This window comes from Pseudopodoces humilis, chromosome 16 (genome assembly GCF_049639895.1).
Source record: "Pseudopodoces humilis isolate 2021_Gansu_Grassland_sample_001 chromosome 16, ASM4963989v1, whole genome shotgun sequence".
Classification (NCBI taxonomy): Eukaryota; Metazoa; Chordata; class Aves; order Passeriformes; family Paridae; genus Pseudopodoces; species Pseudopodoces humilis.
Window position 1 is genome coordinate 18995556 of NC_142215.1, and position 24339 is coordinate 19019894.

The following is a 24339-nucleotide window of genomic DNA, read 5'->3' on the forward strand; positions in this document are numbered from 1 at the left end:
CTAAAACCTGTATTTCGTAATAGTCCTGTGTGGTTTTAAAATATACATTTCAACCTAGCCTATAATTTTATCCTAAAGAGTAATATTCTCTTATTCTACAATTATTGGCAATTTGCACTGCTTAAAAGCCTCCATTGTGGAGGAGGACCCTTTGCTTTAGTCAACAAACAACCACAAAACAATCATGATGCATAATAAAAAGCACTCCAAATCCAGGCCTTAATTACTATTACTTTGGAGATCTGTTTATAAATCCAGGAGCAGGTCCCAGAGTGCTGGCACACCTCCTGCAGCAGTGAGCCACTAGAAAATACCCTTTCATCTCCCAGCCCAGAACCCTTCCATTACAGAGCTGCTCTCTTCAAAATATCAATTATCAACTTCTAAGCCAGCATTTCCTGAACTTTCTATAATCATTTCTAAAGTCATTACCATGTAAGCCAATTCAGTCCAGCTAAGCTACAAACACTTTTAAAGTTAACTTTTTTTTAAGTTGACACTTTCTAAGTGGTTTGTATTTCCCAAATACTTCAATCAAGAAGGCTGAGCAAGAAGTTCTAAGGATGAGTAGAATCCCAGGATGGTTTGGGTTGGAAGGGACCTTAAAGCCCATCCAGTGCCACCTCCTGCCACATGTGGGGACACCTTCCACTGTCCCAGGATGCTCCAAACCCTGTTCAACCTGGCTTGGGACACTTCCAGGCATGGAAGTTACACTCCTAATGGAGGAAGCAGCCCCCACTCCTCACCCATGTGTTGCAGGGCAATCAGTTGAAGACATCACCCCATCTTTTGGTAAATGAACGTCATGATAAATGACACTTTGGGCTCCTGACATTGAAGACAATTTTTCCATGTTTGTACACACATTAGTCATTCTGTGGCAGTGCACATACATTAGGTATTGATTTTAGGACACCAAAGGAAAATACTACTGACCTAGCAAGAATGCAGGTTAATAAACTCAATTTAGGAAGGATGATTTTCCATTTGGAATGTTCTCTAAATGCAGGCAGGAGAACACATAAGCAACAGTGCACTCATGTGCATATAACAGGGATTAGATGCATCCCAGACCCCTCATTTCTGCTTGGACAATGCAAATGGCAGAGAAGGTGGGGAAGTCAACTCTGTCCCTCTTTCCTCCTTCCCTTTTGTCTCTCCCTTCCACTTATCCAAACTCAGAGCAATGGCCAGAATGTGAATGAACAATATATTAATGCAAATGTGATGCATTCAATCAGCATTCCCAGTCTCAGCATTACTGAGATTTGTGGCCCATTGTCTCCATTTCTGAAAAAGATGTGCCTAGAAGAGCAATAATTCCCATGCTCCTGGAAAACACAGATGGTTAAAATTCTGGCTGTAGTCTCCTGCCCTCAACGGAGCCAGTATTTCATCTCCTGGAGTCTGCAGAATGAGGGAATTCACTGCCCTGAGCCAGATGCCAATCTAGTTCAGCAGCCTCCCTGCAACCACAGCCAGTGCCAATCACTTCTGAGGAGACTGAAAGGAAAAAAACCTTTATTATCAACCATTACTAAATAACTCACTCACCTGAGTGCAGTTAACTCCAGAGTCACACCTGCCTCTGCTCTGCAGCCTGCCAGCCACACTGCCAACGTTGCTCTGCTTCACGTGGATGCCACTGCCACGCACACGTTTAATCCCCACAGAGTCCTACCAACCCTTTGGGAGCCATCTCACCAAACCAACAGCACAAAAGGAAAGTGAGAAAAAAAGAACCATGTCCTCATCTCTAGGGAAGAGAAAGCTGTGGAGGAATCCCCTTCTCCTGCCTGTGGCAGGACTGTATGAGTGCTCACAAGCCTCTGTGTTTTCCTCACGTGTGTCCCCTCTCTTGCCACAGCTCTGACAGGAATTTAAGATAACACTTTGTACAAGCATTAAACTGCTCTAAACATACACATATCACATGTTTGTGCAATTAACATTTTCCCAAAGCTGGTCTCAGGCCTTCTTGTGACATCTCGATGTGCTCATCAAACGTTTTCCGTTTTTTTACCCCACTCCTACTGCAATATGGAAAAAGTGAAGCACAGGAGCAGCTGGCAGGTTTTCCATCCTGTTCCCTCCTGGATACCATCTGTGAAAAGCCACTGCTGCCCTGAGTTACTTGTATTCAAGTTTCTACTAAACTTATCCAACTCTAAACTAACTCCAGCAGCACCAGCTCAAAACATTCCACCCTACAACTTCCACTCTCAATCTGAAATCCATCCAACTAATCTGTGAATGATCCCACAAACTGCTCACAATTTTCAGCGACTTGAATTTTCCCCCATTCCTGTCTGCCTGATCGAATTTGAACTCATGACAAATCCATAACCATGACTCCTTTCCCCAAAGAGCCTCTTGGGAAGTGTGGAGATTTCAGCACCACAAGGAGGTACTGGAGAATGGGAACACGATCCCCTATTGTTAGGACAGCTCCAACATCTGCTACCCCTCAGCGACGCAGCGGATCACAAAGATGCTGCCTATTTTGTAAGTGCATCAGCTCCTCACCCCAACCCTGCTAAAAAATTAATAAGTCCAGCCATCTGTGGACACTTCATTAAATTATCACAGCTCTTTCTCTCCAACATTATTCAGCATCATTTGTTGGAGTGGCAGAGGTGTGAAACGGCTTAAAATACACTCCTGCTAATGAGACATATTTCATGGATCTCACTGGCACATGGAGCAGACTTTGTAATTATAAACACTCCTGCAGAACACAAGTCCAGCACCACCTGAATTAGGATAAGGCCAGATGCTTCCAGTCCTTGCTACAAACACCAAGCATCACATCATTCTCCCCACTTGCTCTAGGCAAACTAGACAGGGGAGAATGCAACCAAAACCCAGGCAGGAGACAGCTTTTTTACAAGGATTTTTACAAGGACTGTAACATGGAGATAGGAAAACCTACCAAATGTGCATGCTGGCTCAACAGAAGTGGGAAGTCTATGGAATACAGAACACAAATGAGGAATGTCAGTGTATAACCAGAATCCTGACTTGGTTAAACACAGCCGTGACAGCTCGGATGGTATGTGCTGATTAAAACCAGTGTCCCTCAGCCAGAATGAAGGGAGAAAGGAAAATGGCACTGGACACATCAGTAACACACACAGACACAGGTACTGTCACATACAATGACACATTTAGTGGCCTGGTGGCACCTCAGAGCTGCTCTGAGCAAACAACTGAACTCCAGATGTCGCAAGACCCCCTTCAAGCTCAATTATATGATGACATGGGGAAGGTACACAAAAAAAATAGTAAGAAATTGCAAAATATTGCACAAAATATTGTCCATGCTGGCCTTGGACACTTCCAGGGATCCGGGGCAGCCATGGCTTCTCTGGGCAACCTGTGCCAGGGCCTCACCATCCTCCACAGGGAACAATTTCTCCCTTACATCTACTACACATCCAGAAATGTTAGAGGGCGATTGGACAAGGAAAACACATCAGCATATTATGATGCTCTACCTGGCAAAACAAACAAATCCAAATTCTAGTTCAGTTGTATCAAGAAGAGATCAATGAATTATTTCAGGAATGAAATGGGAGCAACAAAATGACTGAATGAAGAGATTCAAAAATACAGGGGTCACTACTGACAGCCACAACTATAAGAAAAGCAGTGGGAGAGAGGTTGGGATGCCAGCCCACAGCACATGGTCAGGCTCAAGAAGTGCTGCAAGGAATGGCACAGACAAAGAGAAAAAACAGATCTGCTGATGGAGGAGGTGAAATTGTATCATGAGAACTGGGGACAGGACTGGCAGCTCAAGGGCCAAACAACACAAAAGCTCCAGCAACAGCAGCAGAAGCTGCAGCAGCCACAATGAATCTGATCTCCACAGACACCTAGAAACAGCTAAAACAACATCCTAATGCCAGAAAAAAATGAACTGAGGGCATGCAAACCACAGAGTAATTTATTTGCTGCTGTTGAAGATCATTCTAATAGCAAGGCCAATGAAACCCCTGTGGGATTTCAAGAGAGGCCCTAAAGATAAGGCACACAGATTGCCTCATCATTTAAGGAACTTCAGGTCTTCATCAATAGACTGCCTAAAAATAAGAACCCTACAGGCTCACAATTACTCTTTCTCAAACAAAATCGAGAGCCATAACAAAAGCAGAATAAGATCCGAGGGTTGTGTTGAAAGAAAGGAGCTTGACAGGTTAAATAATTTTAGTTCCAGGCGAGGCTATCAATTACGGAAGCTCACGTGAACAAGCTATTCAAAGAAGATTAATGCACAGAGAGGACTGTCAGGATAAATTTATCACAAAACTGGAAGAAAGGAAAGATCTGAAAAACTTTTGCAGGCAACTCTATAGACAGTGACAAAGACAGCTGGTACCTGACAACAGGCATTTAAAGACAGGAAATAACCAACAATTTCACTGTGAACTCCTCGGGATGCGTGAATAGCAAAAAAAAAAAGCCCAAAAACCAGGGTGCTTGAAGGCTGACAGAACAGCAGACAAACACAAAGAACTTTTACAGACACAAACATGCAGCTCAAAGAGATGTCTGGAGACAACAAGGGTGCGTGGCAGGATAAAGGCAAACACTAAAAGCTGTATAACTGTGAATTATCCGACACAAGCGCAGCTCAGCTCAGGTGGTATCAGCACACCACCGACCCCTCCAGCAGCTGAGCCGCAGAGTAGCAGGAATCCATTTTTACAGCTCTCTCCACAACATAGCCTTTCTCTGCCAAAGTTTTATTCTGGTTTTAAGAGCAGATTGACAGTGCATTTAAGCCAGGGCTGACTTCAGAAGCTGTTACAGAAGGAAGAGCAACACCTTTACAGAAACATATAAATTATCTAGAGACACTTCCTCATGCTCCCCAAAATAGGGGTTTATACATGCAAATGGACAGGGGTTGGAGAGTTTCTAATAATTTTTAACATCCTCATTTCCAGTGTATTTATGTGAATGGTGAGACATACCCTGTGCTTTTAATGTTACCAAGAACTAGCCTTGAAATCAACCGAAATCAACCTTAGCAAATATCATAACCTAATTTTTCCTTATTCAAAATAATTTTCCTCCATTCTGTTTCCTTTTCAGGGTCATTACACTTCATCTTGAATCTTTGTTACAGAAAAAGAACACATTAATCAGAGATACCCTTGATACTTCTTAACCCTCGCTGCTTTTCGTGTCACCTTTCACTTGGGGCAATAGTACAGGTTCTTATCGTTTATCAAAAAGCAGAATTCAGTCAGTCAGAAACCTGAGCAATATCAGCGCACAGAGTCTTCACTGTTCACTTATAAAGCTGAAATCTCTTGCTGATGCCACCTGGGCACAGGCAGGGAGTGAGGAACACAGGCTGCAGATGTAACCATGGCTCTGCTGACAGCTCGGGATTCCGAGCGAGCTCCACACAAACTTGTCAAACACAATTACACAGGGATTGCTGGTGCTGACATGCAGAGAAGAAAGGCAAAAATCTGATCTGAGACAAAATATTAACAAATGAGAATCCAATCTAAACTAAGTTCAGCCAAGTTTCTTGTTTAGGGGTGTTGATGCACCATCAGTACTGAGTCACTTGGTCTCACCATCCAGACCCCCCACCCAAGCATCAGCCCAGGGGATTTCAGGGATGGGGACCCTGGCTCCCCTCCACACAATTCCTGTTTCTCCACAGATTAACTCTATCACCTGCCATATTTTCAAAGGCAAAAGTCAAGATGGAACGTATGCTGCGAAGAGCTCCCATTTCTTATGATTTGCAGTAAGTTTCTATTATTCTGAAGTACATGAACATAACTTTGTCCATGAGCTAAATGCACAAAGGATATTGCCTTTGCCAGTTACAAGACTTGCACTGCACAGGACTTGAATTTCAGTCTAGAAAACGTGAGGTTTTTTCTGAGCAGTGCAATTACATCATTACTAAAGCAGGAAGCTCAGGCACGAGTGCCACACACCTCCCTGTGCCCCTCTGTTCCAGCTTCAGCAGAGCATTTGTCACCCTCCAGCAAGCACAAATAAGCTTTAACTGGCTCACTGACCCACAGAATTCAGGACAGGGATAGCACAGTCATAGCATAGGATTTGGTTTGATATAAGGTGAAATAAACTTGAAATACAAAAGCTTAAGAAAAACTGTGTTTTTCAACAGGAACTAGTTTTAAGCAAGCAAATTAAGAGTCTCTTCAGCTGGACTCTGACTTGGTCATTAGATGTCAATGAAGAGTTTCAAAACAAGCAGGTGACATTCCCTGCTCTGGGCTTTCCCCAGTGGTAATCCTGCTGCAGGCAAGTCCTGCCCTTCTCTGCCCTGGACATGGCAAGAAGCTCTGGTATTAAATCCCAATCTGAGACTAAAAATATGTAATAGTTTTGAAATTGGACCTCTGCCTTCAGTCCAAGAACTGAAGACCAGTTCAAAGGCTCACATAGATTTTCTTCGCCACTTTAACTAGACAAATGTGAGCTGCAAGAATTGAGAATGACAAATAACATAGAACATTTATTGTCTTAAGTGTCTAAACTCTCACAATTTCAGTAACAGCTGACAGAACCTGTACAAACTGCACTTGTGTTAAAACCACCTTTGCCATTTAACTGTCATGAAGAAATGCATTTTGATCTAAGCCAATTTATGAAAAACACTGATGCTTTTTTCATAGAAAAATGTATTTCTGCAAGGAAAATTTATCACCCATGTCACTTACTGGCTAAGTGCTCTTAAGTACCCTCCTCTGAAGTATCTCTGCTCTGAGATTTTTTCTAAATCCAAGATACAGAATGTTCTTTATTCGCAAAGATCTGATCAAGATTACTTTTTTCTCCTTGCTATGAAAGGAAATGTGCAATCCTGGTAAAAACGTGCTGTTATTTCTGACTTAACCCCATCTCCGCGGAGCTGGGACAGTTTGTCCTGAGCTTTTCTCTCACCCTTTGGGATGGCACATAGAGTCTAGTGAGAAATAAAACACTGCTCAGCTGTAATCTTTAGAGCTTGGCAAACTTCTCAGAGGACATGAGCAAACAGAACCAAACAATCTGGCTACTTCTGTGCCTCTCCTTGTACTTATGGCAAAAAGGAAAGATAAAATTTCATCTCAAATCAATGTTTGAGAAAAATCCTTATCTATTCACCATTATTTATACAGAAATAAGTGATTGATATTCAAGAGCTAAGCACTCTAATGCCCCAGAAGGAAACACAGCACACCTCTGCTGCTGGGCTTTGCAGACCTCTACCTTGAACTGTAAGCTCACATCCCTCCAGGGTCCTGATCCCTCTCAGGCTGTGCTCAGGGAATGGACTGGATAATCATTTCTTAGCCACGACTTCACCCACCGCCTATCATACAGAGCCTGTAATGGATACAGAATTCCTTATCCCTACCTGCCCTCCTCATTTGCAGCACCTTGGTGCATTATAAAAAGTAATACTTGAAATTTATTGTAGAGAAATCCTTTATTAGCCCATGGAGAAAAGGCAAAGCATGGAGATCTGGAGCTGGTGCTATGAGCTGTAACAGAAGCAGAATTAGGCCCTGGAATCTCCTGGCTCAGAACTCAATTAACTCCTCCAAGCCTCAGGAACCAGCACAGCCCATCCAGGCCTCCTTGCACTCCAGGGACAGCTCTCCCAGTCATCAGTTTAGAAGCCCCAAACTCGACACACACAAGATGCAAATAAATCTTGAAAAGACAATGTGGTCAGCTAAAAACTGGAGCAGTTTCCCAAGCGAAGTCCATTCCCTCTCTCTGATGTCTGGAGGAACTCTCAGCAGCAAAACCCAAGCGAGGGCAGGTCCCTCCTCCCCGCAGGGTTCTTGTGACACCCTTAACAGAAGTGATTTGTCTGTACTTTTTCAAAAAGTAATTACAAAATGAAGGCTTGAAAATTAAATTTCTATGGGTATTTAAATGAGAAATAATAATTCAAGGAGATTATTTAGTTGAGGTGAGAAAAAACAAGTCAGAAGGAATCAGCAAGTGCTTTTGAATTCATGAAACTCAGACACACCTGAAGTTTGTACCAAGGCAGTGCCACAGCTGCCTCATCACAGCCAAACAAATTACACAAAACTCAAAGCCAAGAATTATCAAATGCAAGGATAAGTGGAAGAAGAGGAAGAAAAACAGCTGGGTTCACTTGGGGAAAGAAGATGACAAGAGGTGAAACAAATAATTTAGTGAGAAGTCTTGAAATAGATTTACAGAGCAAATAAATCTGCATGATCAAACTCAGTGCCTGTGTCACCCATCCCAATTTTTAGATCCTCATGTATCTGTTCTTTTTATAAAAGCTTTAACCAAGCCACAGTAACCAGTGACTGGGGAAAAATCAACCTGGGAATATTTTCAGCTTGTGTCATTATACTTTTTATTAAAATACATACATATTTATTTTTCCAAGATGAATTACAGACACAGATCTCCAAAACTTTGTAAATCTATTTTTAATCCATGTTTTACAGCAGCTTTTTTAAACCCTCTACCCTTCTTAAGATCTAACTGGCACTTAAGTATCAAAGACAGATTTGCATTTCAAAAGGCAATTAAAAAACATACTGTACCAAGGCACTGATTAAAGTGTTGTGGCTTTACATAAATTAGGCAGTTCCTTTGACTTTCCCTACTTCAAATCCATCGTAGCAATGGGAAAATCCTACACATTACATGGACTGCATGACCACCTTCTCCCTCCACTGCCCTTAGAAACTGCTGATGACAAACTCAACCTTCATTTCCTTGAAGGAACCACACTGAAGGCTCACATTGAATGGGAAAGAGATATTCATGTCCCCCCAGACTGCTGCTCATTACAGAAAGCTAACATTTATTGTTGTTTGCAGTTCACAAAAATCAAGGATTTTTTACTACTACAAGCCTGGTAGAATAGCAAACACTTAATACCAAGGTGCACAGAATTTGAAGTTACAGACTAATTCAAGTGTTCTTCACAATCAAATATTTTATCATATCCCCCATCTTTTTTAAATCTAAAGGCAGCAAAGATCAGTTTCTTTAAGAGATTCAGTTGCCACAGAACCTCTTGATCATCACACCTCCAAAACCCAAAGAGCAAAGTCCTCTCATGGATAACCACGCAGGGAAAAGGTTCTTTGAAGGCTCATTGCCACATGCCCAGTGAAGCTGCCGTGATCCCCTGCCCTGCCAGGGCACCTCACAGCAGGGTCACACAGCACACAGGAGGATGCAAAGCCCAGCCAGTCTGTCTCTGACACAATTCCTTCCATCCCTGACCCAGCAGCCCAGGCACTCCGAGCACGTGGTTTGGGTTGAGCTTTTCATACGGTGGTTCACTAAAGAAACCCCTGTCACCCTACGGCAACAAAACAGCTGCAGATTCCAAAATCCAAAAACTTCAGATTCCTCAAACTAGAATATATAGAAAATCCTTGAAATAACTCGAGAAACTTATCCAAATTTGGCCACCTTTCTGCAGGTGGATTGCTCAGCATCATCCATTGGCCATGCAGTTCCAACTCTGAAAATTCCAGCCCTGGAATTATCCACATGATGGAACACCACGTGTTTTAACTGGATTTCCTCACCCTGGACTCCCCGACTCAGCAGAACTTGTCATTTTCAAGAGTTATTTAATGAGTAAGAAGCTGTTAAAACATGCAACCTACACTTCATAATGTTCCCTTTTAGAGATCAGGTGCCTGGCAGCACCACACTCACACACAGCAGAGGAACCCCACATTCCACTGCTCAATTAAGGGAATTAGCTCCCTCCCACTGGAATTTTGAGGCCAAGGGGAGCCCTTACTATGCTAACAATGCCCACGCTCACCACAGCCTGAAAGCTGCCAATTATAACAAAGAGAGTGGGAAGGAATACTAAAAACCACTGTTAAAACTAAGAGATTCAAATGAGGACAAGAAAAGCAATAGGCTAAACCAGAATTTAAATATTCCACCTCTTCTTCCAAAGCCTTCAGCAACCAAAATGCCTTCCCCCCTACACAAGAGGATTAAACTCAGCATGGTCTTGCCCAATTCTTGGCACTTGACTGGGGTGGTAAATAGGTTTTCACACACTCACGTCTGCCAAAGCTTCTGCTGTGGCAGTGCAGCCAGAGGATGGGGCAGGTTTCCAAGGCACAGGATGGCAAAAGGCAATGCACAACATGTGTCAACAGCATTTCCTGTAGTTCTATTCAATAAAACTACCATTTTTATTGCATGGAATCAATCAATAATCTTAATACACAGCTGTCAGGTCAATATGTGCCAAAGGGGCAACTGGTTGTGTGGGGAAGGTCCTTACTGTCTTGGGCTCGACTGTATTTTTTCTGTTTTCTAGCTAAGATTGCTTGGAAAAAAAAAAAAAGTTCTCACCAGAACTGCATTGTTGTTTGTTGTGGGCTTTTTTTTTTTAAAAGTAGGCTCTTGGGTTTTTTGTTTTTCTTTTTCCCCCAAGTACTTGGGTTCTTTCTCAAGTACTAAAAGGCTCTTAAAGATTCCATCATTTTAGAAAATATCAATTGAAATAGTACCTTCTACCTAGATAGGAGAAAATGGAAGTGGAAATTCAGCAGACATTTTGGCTTACCTTCATTTTTAACCCCATTAACCTCACCTAATGATCATATAGAGCAGGCTGAGAGCAGAGGCAGGAGGCTGAAGGCTCTCATGTGGAAAGCGGAAGAATTAATCCCGACAGCAGCGATGCAAGGAGGTGGTAATTGCTCGAGAGAAGTGTGGGAGAACTGCCTTTATTGTCCTCATTGCCAAGAAGCTCAGAAATCTATTCCTCATTAAGAGATTCTCAAAGTCACTCTTTTAAGGCATAAAACCCCAATTTTTCTGTTTCTGACATTGCTGATGTTTCACAACAATGCTACAAGGCAAGTTAATGGGAACAACATCCGTACACAAACGATGGAAGCGGCAGCTCTGGGAGATGCAGGAGCACCAGTCAGGAAGAATTCATTACCCTGAGACATTTATTAAGCAAAGGAAAAAAAAACTGTTTGAAAAAGGCTGGCAAACATCATTAGAGAAACAAAAGAAAATTGCTTCATAGACGTTTTTTCTAGTTACAGTGCCTTAGTTTACCTTGGTTTTTTTCTTTTGGTTGGTTTTTGAAGTCTCACCCTTACTCAGTAATTAATTACAAGTCTCTTCCTGCTTTACTGTTTACAAGACACAAACTGACAATACCAAGCCCTGAGAAATAAGCAAGTCACAGAACAGATCATTTTTCCCAGACAATCTTTATTTTCACCTGCAAACTTCACTCCCCCACTGCTTCATACCCCCCAAAATAAAACTATCACCTATCAAGTCTAAAGGGTACTCGAAACACCAAAGCTGAGGTTACGACTTGGGCTTTTTAATGGAAAATTGTATGCATTTGGCTGGTTGTTACTTTTCAAACTTCCTTGTTCACACCTGATACTCAAGAAACAGAAAAATACAACTCCCCAGAACGCCATCCTCGACCCATCTCCCAGTCCTGCAGGGATTGTACACACTGCTGTTAGGAGCTTCCCAAATGTTTCAGAGCAGGTAATTCTCCACATACAAGCACGGAAAGTTATTTTAAGGTTATTTATACAGAAAGAAAGTAAAATCCTGTTTTCTTCCCCTTCTAAGCTGTAGTAAATCTCCATTGTAATTTCAGACACCTGACATTCTCTTAATCCATTCATTGCAGCTTTCCTGATCTCCAGCATTTCCTGAGAAATACCCCACATTAAGCTGCTTACAGGAACAGACCACATGCCAACTCCCAGCCAGTAAATGAGAGCCACAGTCCCAGTTTCCCTGACAGCTGATGGAACCAGCTCCTGTCCCTTGGGAAGCACCTTCCCGCTTTTCCAAGGGCAGAACATTCCTTCCCATCACCACCATGCTCTCAGCCACACTCACAAACCAGAGCCTTACCTGCCACGGTGAGCTTTGCTGTCCTGCTCACGATGGTCCCAAGGCTGTCCACAGTTGCCACGCACTGATAATATCCTTCATCAGGTTTATTATGCTTGGAATGCACCACGCTGTTAATTAATAAAGAACCATCTGGCAGCAGCTGGCGGCGGTCGTCCGACACCAAGTTCAGGAAAGTGCCATCCTTTTTCCACTCGATTCTGGGAGGGCTCTCGCAATGAGCCGAGCAGTTCATGATCACCGATGCTCCACGCACCGACAGCACGTCCAGGGGCTCCACCAGGAAGTAGAAAGGAGTGAAGGTTCTCACAAGCGATTCTGTAAAACATCACAGAATTTTTGGGTTAGTTTCCCACAGTTTTTAGCATGAAACACACCCTCCTTGAAGATCCTGAAATGAGCACAAGCGCTACCACATCCTCCCCTTGAACAGATTCAACCAGCTTGGTCTGTACGACAGTGTTTTCTGCTTTGATTATTCACACCATGGACTCTCAGATTCCAAGACATTTTCAACCCTAAAATGTATTTCCCTGCTCTGCTCTTGGCCTCTGTGGTGTGGGCGCTGTCCCAGCAGTGCTGTCCTTTGTGGAACCAAGATTGGGAACCGTCAAGAACAATTCAGCTCTCAGGAGAAAGTCTCCCATTCTTAACACATCTTGCAAGTGTCACACAGTGGTTTTTTACTTCCATTCTAGCCCAGGATAAACATGATTACTTTTCCATTTTAAATATTCCCCAAAGAGTTCTGTAATTAACATCTAGTTTGCATTAAGAAGTGAATTTTAATTACTGTCTTTCTAGTGTATTTGGTCAAGCAGAACGATTGTGTGTCAATATCACTTTGACTTGTCTTAACTTAATCATCTGTAGAAAACAGAAGACAAATTCTTCCAGAGAAGTACATTTTTCCAATCAGCATAGCAATGGATTCAGGAAAAAGGGCATCTCAGTTTTTAAAGCCCACCTTTGAAACAACACTCATATAACAATAACTCCTGCACTCACCTCAAAACAATTTCATCTCTCACCATTGACCATTTCATCTTATTGTCAATAAAAAAAATGGTGAAATATTGTAAGACCACCCGAAAGACAAATATGCATTTAGTAACGAGATTTGTTTAATTAAGTCACAGAATAATTCTGGGGTTTGAGGAAAAAGCACAAACTCTGAAGGCGACCTTTACTTGCAAACAAAGGCCGTCCTGGAAGCATTGCAGCTTCTCCCATTGCTTGGTGATTTTAAAATCAGATTTACCTTCTAAAATGACCTTAATTAACAAATTGATATGATTTCCTCTATCACTGAACTACACAGAGTCCATGGTCTCCAAAGAGCCTCCAGCTCCCCCCCAGAGGGACTCCAGCCTTCCTGCACAGAGCCTTGTCTCTGCTACTCACAATTCACAGCAGCTTGGAGATAAGGCAGGAGTGGTGTGAAAGAAACAACAGATAAATGATGCCTTGGCAGCTGATAGCATTCAGATGCTCTTTTACCTTCAAGAATTCAAAGAGGAAATAAAGGAAAACATTCTAAGAAGACTGAAGTTTCCCCAGGGACAGTGTCAGGATGGAGACCTGTTAGGTTGGGATCCAAATTCTTGGGATTGTCTTTCTTGAGGATAGATTCCAACCCACACCAGTCCACGATTCTGTGATTCTAAGTTTGGGAAATACAAGCCTGTTCACCTCACCCAATCTGTCCAGGAACTGATACCCAATTAATTACTTTCATATATTCCTACCCCTACTATTAAAAATACTCTGGGGTCTTCTAGTCCTCCTCATAGCTCCTCTCCTCAAGTTCTCACAAATACCCATCAGCTCTGACACCATTTCAGCCAAGACAAAACCCATCACCCCAAAGTGATCTGACACTGTTGAACCATGAAGTGCTTCCCGCCTGTCCTGCACCATTTTCTGTGCAGAGGTGCATCTTTATAACACCTCAGGTGAGCAATGTGTAGAACAGGAAATGCCAAGCAGCTGCACAAGTGGGAAGAAGCTTCCCTTCATTATCCAGTTAATTTCTGGAAGACACAAGCACTCCAATATCCACCTTAAATTACTGAAATGCGTCCTTTAACAACTGCCTGCCACAAGCTCATCAGAAATTACAGCACTTAGGAAAATAACTCCAGACAAAACCACTCTGATCTCAGCCCTACTGACTCCACATCAATCACCTCAAACTGGTGTCTCAAGATTTTACCAGCAGTGCCACAGCTCTGACTTGGACCAGAATCGGTCCATCGTGATGCTCTCCTGAGGACGAGCAGTAGCCCAGCCCAGCACAGGGCTCCAACACCACGTTTCTCTTCACTTTGGAAAGAAACCCATCACATTTTACAAGGCACAAATGCAACAACCATCCAGAAGGAAAATGTGAAGCACAGGTATAATTTCAAAATTTCTTTTTCCAAACAGGATTATAAATGAAGGCAGCCAAACGCATCTTCTATCACAATTAGCTGACTTGAGATGAGCAGTACACCAGGCTTTGGTTTGGAAGGAGTCACACTGGGCTTTGATGAAGAAAGATCGCTCACTGCTCGGAGCTGAGCAATGATGTGGCACCAGGGGCAATACCTGTCCTGGCTCCAAGGCAATGTAGGAGTATGGATAAGGCACCCTTCAAGCTGGACATGTAAAACAGAAGCATCTGACAAGCCCTGATCAGACTGGCAGGAAGTGTTAGACAACCCCTTCTCACACATACTGAGTCAATGATAAAAGCTCCAAGCTCTCTGGCTGCAGGATTGCACTTTTAAAAGGCTTTTCCCCAGAATTTAATTAACGTTCCCAATAGCCTCTATAATCCTAAAGACAGTGTTATGCCCTTCCTAACCCACATCATTACAAAAAGCTGCCTCAAGGATCAGCCAGATGTAGTTTAAGTGAAGATGTTCCCCACACCACTCCCTGCAGGCTGCCAGCAGGAGCTCACAGGGAATTTGTTCTGTGGTTTTGTTCACATATTCATGGCTAAGGAGCAAGTTATCTATGTGGGCAAATTGCTGCTTGTGCGAACCTCTAAATAAATGTATATATTACCATCTTGGTAATTTATTTTCCTTGACAACATCAGAAGCATTCTGCATTCCCCAATAAGCAAAATTTATCTATGATATTACAGTGTACCAGTATTTAGACCAAGATGTATTTTCTGCTTAATATTACATTTTTCTCTTATAGGCAACAGACATTATAGACCACCTGATCAAATAAAACTATGACAGCAAAATACACAAGCCAAACATCTTTTGATTTTACTTTCATAAAGCACTTCCAAAGCCCAACCAAACACACAGTACTTGGCAAGTTCACCACACCCAAAAAACAAGGTCACATCTCTAAACTGTGTTCTCCAAACACCAGTTCAGCTCCTACTTCACAAAGACTCTGCTATCCACAAATTACACCAGACAAAAATTAAATTGCACATAAGGATCAAGGCAAAAAGAAGGGAGTGTAAGAGCTACCCCTGACTGCAGAGTACAGTATAAATCCTGCTGGTACTTCCATAACTCCAAGGGTGGGCTGACAGTGGAACCTGGCAGAGCAAGTGGCAGAACATTTTAAGGTAAGTAATGCCTTGTATAAACCCAGACTTTGCCAGACTTAGTAGGTTCCTTTCTCCTTCAGTTCAAGCAGATTTCCTCCTCTGATGATTTAATGCACTGTAACAAAGATATCCATCACAAGGAGTAACTCCTCTTTGCCCCAGCATGGCTGGGAATTGTGGGCTAGGAACGGCGCTTGAGGAATGCTGCGGTGCCTCAAATTCCCCCGGCCCACAAGGGAAGGGGCTGTTCTGAAATCCCCAAGGGAGAAAGATCCTTCCAGGATGGAGGAGGAAGAAATTCTGTCCTGTGAGGGTGGCGAGGCCCTGGCTGAGGTTGCCCTGAGCAGCTGCAGCTGCCCTGTCCATGGTCAGGAGCAAGGCCAGGCTGGACAGGGCCTGGAGCACCCTGGGAGAGTGGAGGCTGTTGCTGCCCAAGGCCAGGGGTGGAATGGATAATTCTTCAGATCCTCTCCAACCCAAACCTTTCCCAGATTCTATGATGCTATGAGCTGAGAAGGTTTTTAACATCATGTGCCAATAAGAACACAAAAATCAAGACAGTCACCATAATGATAGCATTATTGGAAGAGAAAGAGGTAATATGGTCCGGGACTTGGCCTTAGTAACTCGGGAGCATCCACACAGCACAGCCAGTAAACAAAGAACAAGTCAAGCAAAGTAAACCATATTTTGCAACAACGCCTTTAGAGCTTTGTTTATATTTCCAGTTACCTGTCCTTTGTTAAATAACAAATTATTGTTTGCTTAATCTTAAAGTGACCTTCTTTGATGGACCTCAAGCAAAAAATGATATTTAGAAAAATTAGCCCATTAAAAAAGTGTGCAGGAATAGAATTAAGAAGTCTCCAAATAGTGTGGTGTGTCTGCAGTAAATCACTGCAAGGAAGCATCCCCACATCTACTCCAACCACTCCCTCTGTAAGTAATACCATTGGCTCATATATTATTAAATAATGGCAAGAAAAACACGATAATGATCAGCAGCCAAATCCAAACATAGATTGTAATCTCCAAGATCAGATGTCTGTGGAGATGCATTTATCTGGTGTTCAGTTCCACAGCCTTTCAAAGCTCTTGAGAGAGTCAGACATTTTTACCTGGATGTGATTGTATTATTTACAGTTGATTGTGCCAGGTGCTGTGCCATGGCTCCCTTCAGCAGCTGCTCTCAAGCACTGTCACACCAGTCCACAGCCTCTCTGTCCCTTTACTGTGGGGCTGCAGTTCTGGTCAGCTTGGAAAACTGCAGGAGAAAAGATGGCCCCAACTCCTCCTTCCCTAAAGCAGGACTCACTAGAACCGCTCCTCACGGTACCCTTGTGCAACTTGTCCCAAAAAAATCCCCACTAAGGAGGTGCTCCTCATGTCTAGTCCATATTCCCACTCTTAAACTGTTTCCTACTCACAAGGATTTATTCATTTGCCTTAAAGCCACACTCAAAAAAAAGGAAAATAAAAAGCTGCCTACCAGCCGTGCTTCAAAAACAACTTCTGGTGCACTTTTTGTTCCTCCTGGTGTGCCAGGAAAAAAAATCCTTTATAAGCACTAAGCCCAAAAATGTGGACTTCTTTCAGGTTGTTTTAAAAATATTTTAGAATTCACATGCAGCAGCTGAGCCCCACAAACCTCTCACCTTGTGCAAGGAACATTCTTTCAAGGCCATTTTGCTTTTATAAATCAAAGGAAGCACAAGTCAGACCACCTAACAGCATATATTTGAATTAAGCCAATGAGGGAACCTCTCTGAAGGTCCTAACTGCAAAACTCCTTCTCGTAACCATTTCAGAAGGAGAGCCTAAAGGATTTAATCCACCTTTTCCCTTTTTTGTGGAATACTAAAGCCATTCCTCTCATTTTAAGCAACTGTCAGTTTTTAATATCAGCAGTGCTTCCTTTGAAAAGCACCTCAGTCCCAGGGGACCAGAGCTCCATTATTTATTTAATTTTTAATTCTTCCAGGGACTGTTTTCATTATTTTCTTCACCTGGGCTGAGAAGCATCCCTCCAAGCATTTCTCCACAAGTTTACTAGAGGGCACTGTAAAGACACCTACAAAAGGAAGAAAATGAATTTCTGTTCCTCCTGGTGAACAATAGTACTTTGACTTTTCCCCAGAAATAGCTCCCAGATGTTGGCTCCTGACAATGCTACAGTTGTTACAGCAGGTGAAGAGGAATTTTCTTTTTTTTTTTTTCCTGGAGTAATGGATTTCCTCTCCCAGATTTCCAGTCTTCTGAGCACTCAGGCACCTAATTTACCTCTTCAGAGAGGGGTGTGAAATAGAGTGGCTTTCCGAGGGTTAAGAACAAACAGAAAACCCACTTGTAAGGCTCAAAATACACACTGCACACAAAGCAAGGAGGTTCCTCATCCTGCCCTGCTCCCCCCACGTGGGTTCCTCTCAAACCACCCTGCTGAGACCCACGGAACCGGTTCCCCAAACCCTCCCAAGGCCAGACGAGATCTTCAGCTCCCTATGGAGATGCCCTGCTGGTTTGCAAACCAAGCCCAGATAATCAGGGAGCAGATTCCTTGCTTCAGACAGGGTGGGCTTTTTTGCCAGACTGGTATTTCAAAAATGGTTTAGAATATAAATACAGAAAAAAAATCCCCACACATCACAAGAGAATTATTTGCTGAAACCAATTACTTAAATATTTCCCAAGTGTAAACATGCTGCGGCATCCAAGAACTGTGCATCAAGGGGAAAGCAGTTTTACCACTTCTTGGATGCCAGCGAGGTTACAGGGCACCCAAAGGAATAAATTCAGTTTAAGCTGCTCTTTAAGTGAGCTTTGCATTCGGTGAATGATCTCCCTCCCCCAGGCCACCTCCTCAATCCAGGGCTCCAGGCAGACCACGGACATGCCAAGGGATGCTCACAAGTGTGAAGGGCAGGGGGAACGATGGTAAGTTACCAAATCAGGGGGGCTCCAATCACAGCAATGGCCAGAAAAGCCACACAAGAAGAAATACTGGGAGGAAAATAAAAAAAATTGGTTTCTATAGGAAGTATAAAATGAAAAATAGGATGAACATGAAAAAAAAAAATGCAGGGAAGAATCAAATGGAAAGTTGCTGAACATAATTTCCAGTGTCTTTCTAAAGAAAGACCTTCATCACACTTCATGAAAGAGGAAAAAATTCTTAGCAAGTACCTTTAATGTCAGATCAAGCAAGGAATATCTGAGAGGACCTGGATACAGAACAGGAGCATTGGATCAGAGCAAAAGGAATCTCTAACTCAGCATCCTGTGACAGCAGCCGAGAGCAAATGCTGGGGAGCACCCAAGGGCAGAACCAACAGCAGCAAAGCTCCCCAGAGCCAGGCCCATCACCTGCCTCTCACAGCCCAGGGACACCTGGGTTTGTTCCTCAGCTCAACAGCTCAGGAGGGAAAGCACAAACAGTAACCTCTGCCAGCACCTCAGAGCTGCCTTCAGGGAGAGAAGGAAGGAAGAAGGGGAGAGGGAAAACAAATACGAGTTCAGCATTTGATTTGGGGGTCCCTAATTTAGAGGACTAGTGCACAAAGATCAGGATAATCAGTAAATTCTGTACACTCAGCACAACTAATTCTCCAGCTCTTCCCTTCTCTGGTTTCCTACCAAGCACTGCCCAATCATACCACTGATCCACAATATATAAAAATATAATAACCTTAGCAATGTGTTAATGAGGGTTTTATTGATCTTTCAAGGCAGTAGCGGAAAAACAGGAACAGGAGAAAGGTGGAAACCATGCACATACACACTACTAGAAACATGCTACAATGTTCCCAAGAATCTTATTTTAAGAATATATTTACACCAGTTTTCTATCCTATAAAATTCAACATTATTTGCAGGTTCATGAGGTGCTGTTGTGGGCTTTATCAGGGATAAGTCAGGTGCAATAAAACCTGCCCCTCACAAATTTAACTCATAATACTCCTGTAAAAGCAAATGGGCCAAGTAAAGAGCCCCAAATTGAGACCTTTTTAGCAAAAAGGGTTAGAGTGGGATGACAGGCACATCACCAGTCGCAGGAAAAGAGGGATGCAGTGAGTGCCCTCCATGACACAGAAAACTGGGGCAGATTTTAGTCACACTAGCACCAAAGTAATACCCCGGGGAAGCTGAGGAAGTACGAGAGAACCAGCAGTATTCCCAGTTTTCTTGGAATACTACTGAGCAAAAGGATTTGTGTCTGTGTTTGCAAAGCCCAAACTAAAAGCTGTAGAGTGCAAAGCTAAATCCCTCAGAGATGCCCACTCTGGTCAGTGACCACAGCACAGCACTGGAACCCTTTAAAAATTACAACACCCATCAAAAATATCAATTAAACATTTTACTAGTACCATCAATGAATGAGCCCAAGAAAAGAAATAACACATATCAAGGCTTACAAACAGTATGTTACTGCAGCAGGTTTCAGGAAGACTTGGCAAATCCAGAAGGAGAAAAAATTTATATAATATTTATATATATTCAATATATATTCAATATATATATTTATATTTATATATATATAAATTATATATATATTCCAATATTCAAATAAGCACCATTTTAAGTGTGCAAGTTAGAGCAAAGAAATGACATCTCAGACCTGTGCCCACCAGGAAAGCAGTTTAAGCAGGAGCTCGAACATACATTGTGGAGTCAACAGCTCCTTCAAGTTACTCATTCCTTACTCTGAGCAGTGGATAAAGCTCCCCATTTGTGCCAGCTCCACAATAAACTGTGGTTTGCTTGGCTTTTTTTCATCCTCTCAGCTGTGAACTCTGCATATCGATCCTGAAATGTTTAATGCCTTTTACCTGCTCTGGCTGCTCCCATTCACCAATGCCACGGGCTCTGCCTGGCCCAGCACTCTCTCCCCAGAGTGCAAATCTTCCTGACCATCATGAAATGCATAGAAATGATCTGGAATAAAACCCCAAATATCCCCAAGTCTTATTTACCGCAACTTAATTATTTCAAGTACAGTGAATGTACATGGAGTAGAACAAATTATTGGATTTTTGTTTATTATTTGCTATATAAGAAATCAAGCAGCTACACTTTGGTAAGGCAACTGCAGCCTATTACCAGCATATTTGTATTCTAAACAGATCTATAAAAAAAAAAAATCTAATTGCACTAATCCTTTACTGTAACTTTGCAGGCGTGTTATTTCACCCAGCAGACATTTTTTCTATAACAGATTCCTACTAAGCTGTGAGTGCTTATAAGCCTCATAAGCCAAGAAAAGCTACAAGAAAAAGAGCCAAATGCCTCAATTTAACTGCTGATTCTCAGTGTCTCCTTTTCCCCCAGGGGAGTGAGTGGTACACAGCTATCTCCCCATCCCTGGCAGGGAAGGCGGCGAGGGGAAGCCCCAGGGTATCGCTGCCATTCCCACAGCAGCCCAAAGCACCGGAGTTGTCCGTCTGACAACCCTGGGCTGGAACTGGAGCGTGTGGAACCGCCAGCCCTGCCCCATTTGATCTCAGTTGAAAGTACAGTAAAATGAAGTGAAGGAGCAGTTTTAAAAGCTTTACACAGATTCTCGTCTCTCCTCAAAGCGCACTAATGAAAACACTTCCTGTGGCAGTGTGTGAAGACAAGCAGCACCTTTCATCTCCCCTGTTTACTGCCTTCACCTCCCCGATTCCCAGGCACCACTGGAGCTTTGACTGGCACAGCTTTTGTCAGAATGAAAGAAAAAGCTCAACTGTAGCTTTGCAAATATATTAGCAAAAACATTTGCAAGTATTAGCTTGGCAAATGCTTTATACATGTGAGGGAAGAAACAGATTTATCTGTTCATTTATACAATACAGATTATTTCAAAGTGGGAAAGTACATTTCAAAAGAACTTATATAAGAGTGGAAGTACAATTACTGCATGTGTTAACTGAATTATCATATAGATATGGGCATTGCTGGATGCACAGTTCTGGGTATGCTGCTTCCCTCAGTCTCTACTCCAGCTAATCCTGGCTCTGCTATGGATTGGCACGCACTGACAGCGACCTGGGTGGGTATTTGAAAGATTCCCCTGCAAGGTTTCGCTCTGCTTAACACGAAGCAGAATTTTTCAGCTGAAATAATAACATCAAAACAGGCCCCAGACCTGCACCCTGCACATCACGTCGGAGAACAGCACTCCCATTCACACCACTTCATTCCTAAGCTGTTAAACAAACAGACAGACCTGATGAAATATTAATTTGGCTAATTATGGCAACAGAACTCCAAAGGAAGTGACAACTCCACAGAAACAGAGCAGTACCTGTTGGCAGCAGTGCCAACTGCCCGAGTCCCAGCCGTGTGGCAGATGGCTCCCGAGGCCGGGCCACGCCGTGCTGTTCCCAGCCTTGGCTCGCCTCTCCCTGGCTGCAAGATGCCAAGGCTCACCTGGGTAGGCAGAGCCAACGTGTGAGCTACTGAACGGGGGCTTTTAGGGCAAGACCGCACACAAAGCATCTACCGCTCAACACTTCCTCCAATTCATACACTGCAATCAAATCCAAGTGTTTTCACTAGAGAAACATTTACCTTTATTGCAATAAAAAGCTCTTCAACCTGCTTGGACAGCAGATGCAAAGTACCTGGCAACTCACTGCCCAAACCAAAAATTTTGGATGATAATAGTTCATAAAACATCATTTGAATGTAATTCTTTGCATGTAAGAGTCCTCTGGAGCTCATTTAGTCCAGCCAGTTGCCCCAGGCAGGACTATTTAGATAAGGTTGCTCAGGGATCTGTCCAGCCAAGCTCCAAACTTCCCCAAGCAACGACTTCCCAACAACAGAACAGTGCAAGCAAGAAGTGTGTGAGCATCTGAAGCAGCAAAGCAATACAAAGACACACCCCCAAACTGGCTTTTCATTATTTCCTTCCTGACATATCCAAACTGTGAGCTTTAGTTAAGCATCTACAAATTAAAAGTCCCAAAGCCACAATAACAGTAACATTAGGAAGGATGTTTGGAGGAATCCAGCCGTAAAAGCTACACAAAGTGCCTGATGTGGCTGTCATTGCAATGATGGGCTTGTTTGTACCACCAACCACGTTACCGGGGCTGTTGTGGCTCCCAGAGCCCAGCACGAGTCCAGTGATCAAGAGACACATGGAGCCATGGCCAAAGCTTGACTTGGAACCGTTCACTGCCACAGCGTCCCTCAGCATCCCCAAACATCACTTCAGCTCCCAGCTCTAAACCACAGGCTGATCCCACTCCTCAGCTGCACACCTGGCTAGAGCTGCTACAACTTCAGATGTGACAGTCATCACCACCAGCACAGAACAAGGACCTCAACACCCTTACACCGCTGTCTTTGGTCCATTCCCTTTAAATCCAACCTCCCCCAGACTGCCAGGGCAGACTTTTTCCTCCACTTGAGGAAAACAGCATCAGTGTAATGTTTTTGGCATATTCTTCCCATTTGCATCAAGGTCAGTGCCTGCCACAACAAGCTTTCTATTTTAAACACTGCACCTCGATAGGACTGCATTAAAATCCAAAGCGTTTACACAGTTCCAAGATGTAACGGCACAGCTTTTCTCAGGTTCTGTCAGAGCTCCTGCTGGAATTTGTCCCAGTTCCCAAACAGCACATTTCAGAAAAAGCCACAAACACTGGGAGCTGCAGGGCAGAGCCTCCACAGAGCCACCACTGACCACCACCAAAGAGCTAAAAATTCCTTTGGTCTCGTTTTCCCTGTCCGTTCTGAGGGTTTATGTAAATAGCCTGCACAGCCTTCTTCTGAGAAACTCTCCCAACCTAAACCTGCCTAAATCATGGCATAATCAGATAATTAGATTGCGGTCCCTCTAAGTCTGCTATTAGCACTTCCAAGCTATGTTTAAGGGGATAAAAAAGCTTTATTTCAAGTAATTCACAGCACGTGATGACTATCACAAAGGGGAAGCTCTATTTTCTAGCAGAGTAATTTACACTTTCTAAACAAAAAAAAAATTCCAAGAAAAAAATTGTCATGTAATATGTGGTGGGGTTTTTATGTCTAATTTTTCTTAGTGGGGTTTTTTGTTTGCTTTAGGAATTACAAGCAGAAAACAGAGCTATTGAACCAGCTCCTTTCAGCTGTAAGAAGGGTGAAATGCAGCTTTCCAGGAGAACCAAGCACTCGTGTCACCATCAACCATGAAAAAGTCCCAGACAAGAGCGTGTAAAATCATTGTATCGGCTCCATAACAGCAACATTCATGCTTTAGATGGGATTATAAAAGGAGGGGGGAAAACAGAGGTCAGGAACTGGTCACAAGCAGCAGCATCTGTGAGGTGAGCACTTGAGCAGCACATTCTGCAAATACAAACAAAACCTGATCATGTTCATTTTTTTTTTAAATTCAAACCTGTTAAAATTCAAAACCAATTAAAACATTGTTTTTCTTGGAATTTCTGGCTTTGTCTCGATACCATGCACTACTGAGGTCCTCCCTGCCTTACTGCACTATTACCTTGCTTGCACATCAGAGAGAATATAAATCACAGAATATTAAGCAAAGTAAGATGTTTTGCCTTTATTTGATTAGAGTTTCTCTGCAGCACAGATTTCTTACAGCCAATATTAAAGTGTAATTACTTTGTCTCTCCAAGTTTTCAAATACATGGCTTGCATATATACAAGTTGTTTTTATCTTTGTGAACACAAAGTAAGAGAGGGAGGGTAAAATTACTCTACTTTTCTGCTTAGCAGCTTCAGTTCTAGCAGCACCTCCTCCCCAGCCACCACAATGCATGTAGGGCTTCATCCCTGCTTTGGTTGAGGATGAGGGGACTATTAAATATTTGTCACAGTGCCAATAACACAAATGAAGGAACCACAAG

General features: G+C 42.9%; 1 protein-coding gene across 7 annotated transcripts in view; it reads right to left on the reverse strand.

Annotated features, from left to right (window-relative positions):
- The window catches only part of NEO1 (neogenin 1), a 158727-nt gene that overhangs the window by 96949 nt on the left and 37439 nt on the right, over positions 1-24339 (reverse strand). For all 7 annotated transcript variants that reach the window (XM_088063004.1, XM_088063005.1, XM_088063003.1 and 4 more), the window contains exon 2: positions 11929-12246. In XM_088063004.1, the coding sequence (XP_087919130.1) occupies positions 11929-12246 (318 nt within the window). The remainder of the gene's footprint in view (positions 1-11928; positions 12247-24339) is intronic.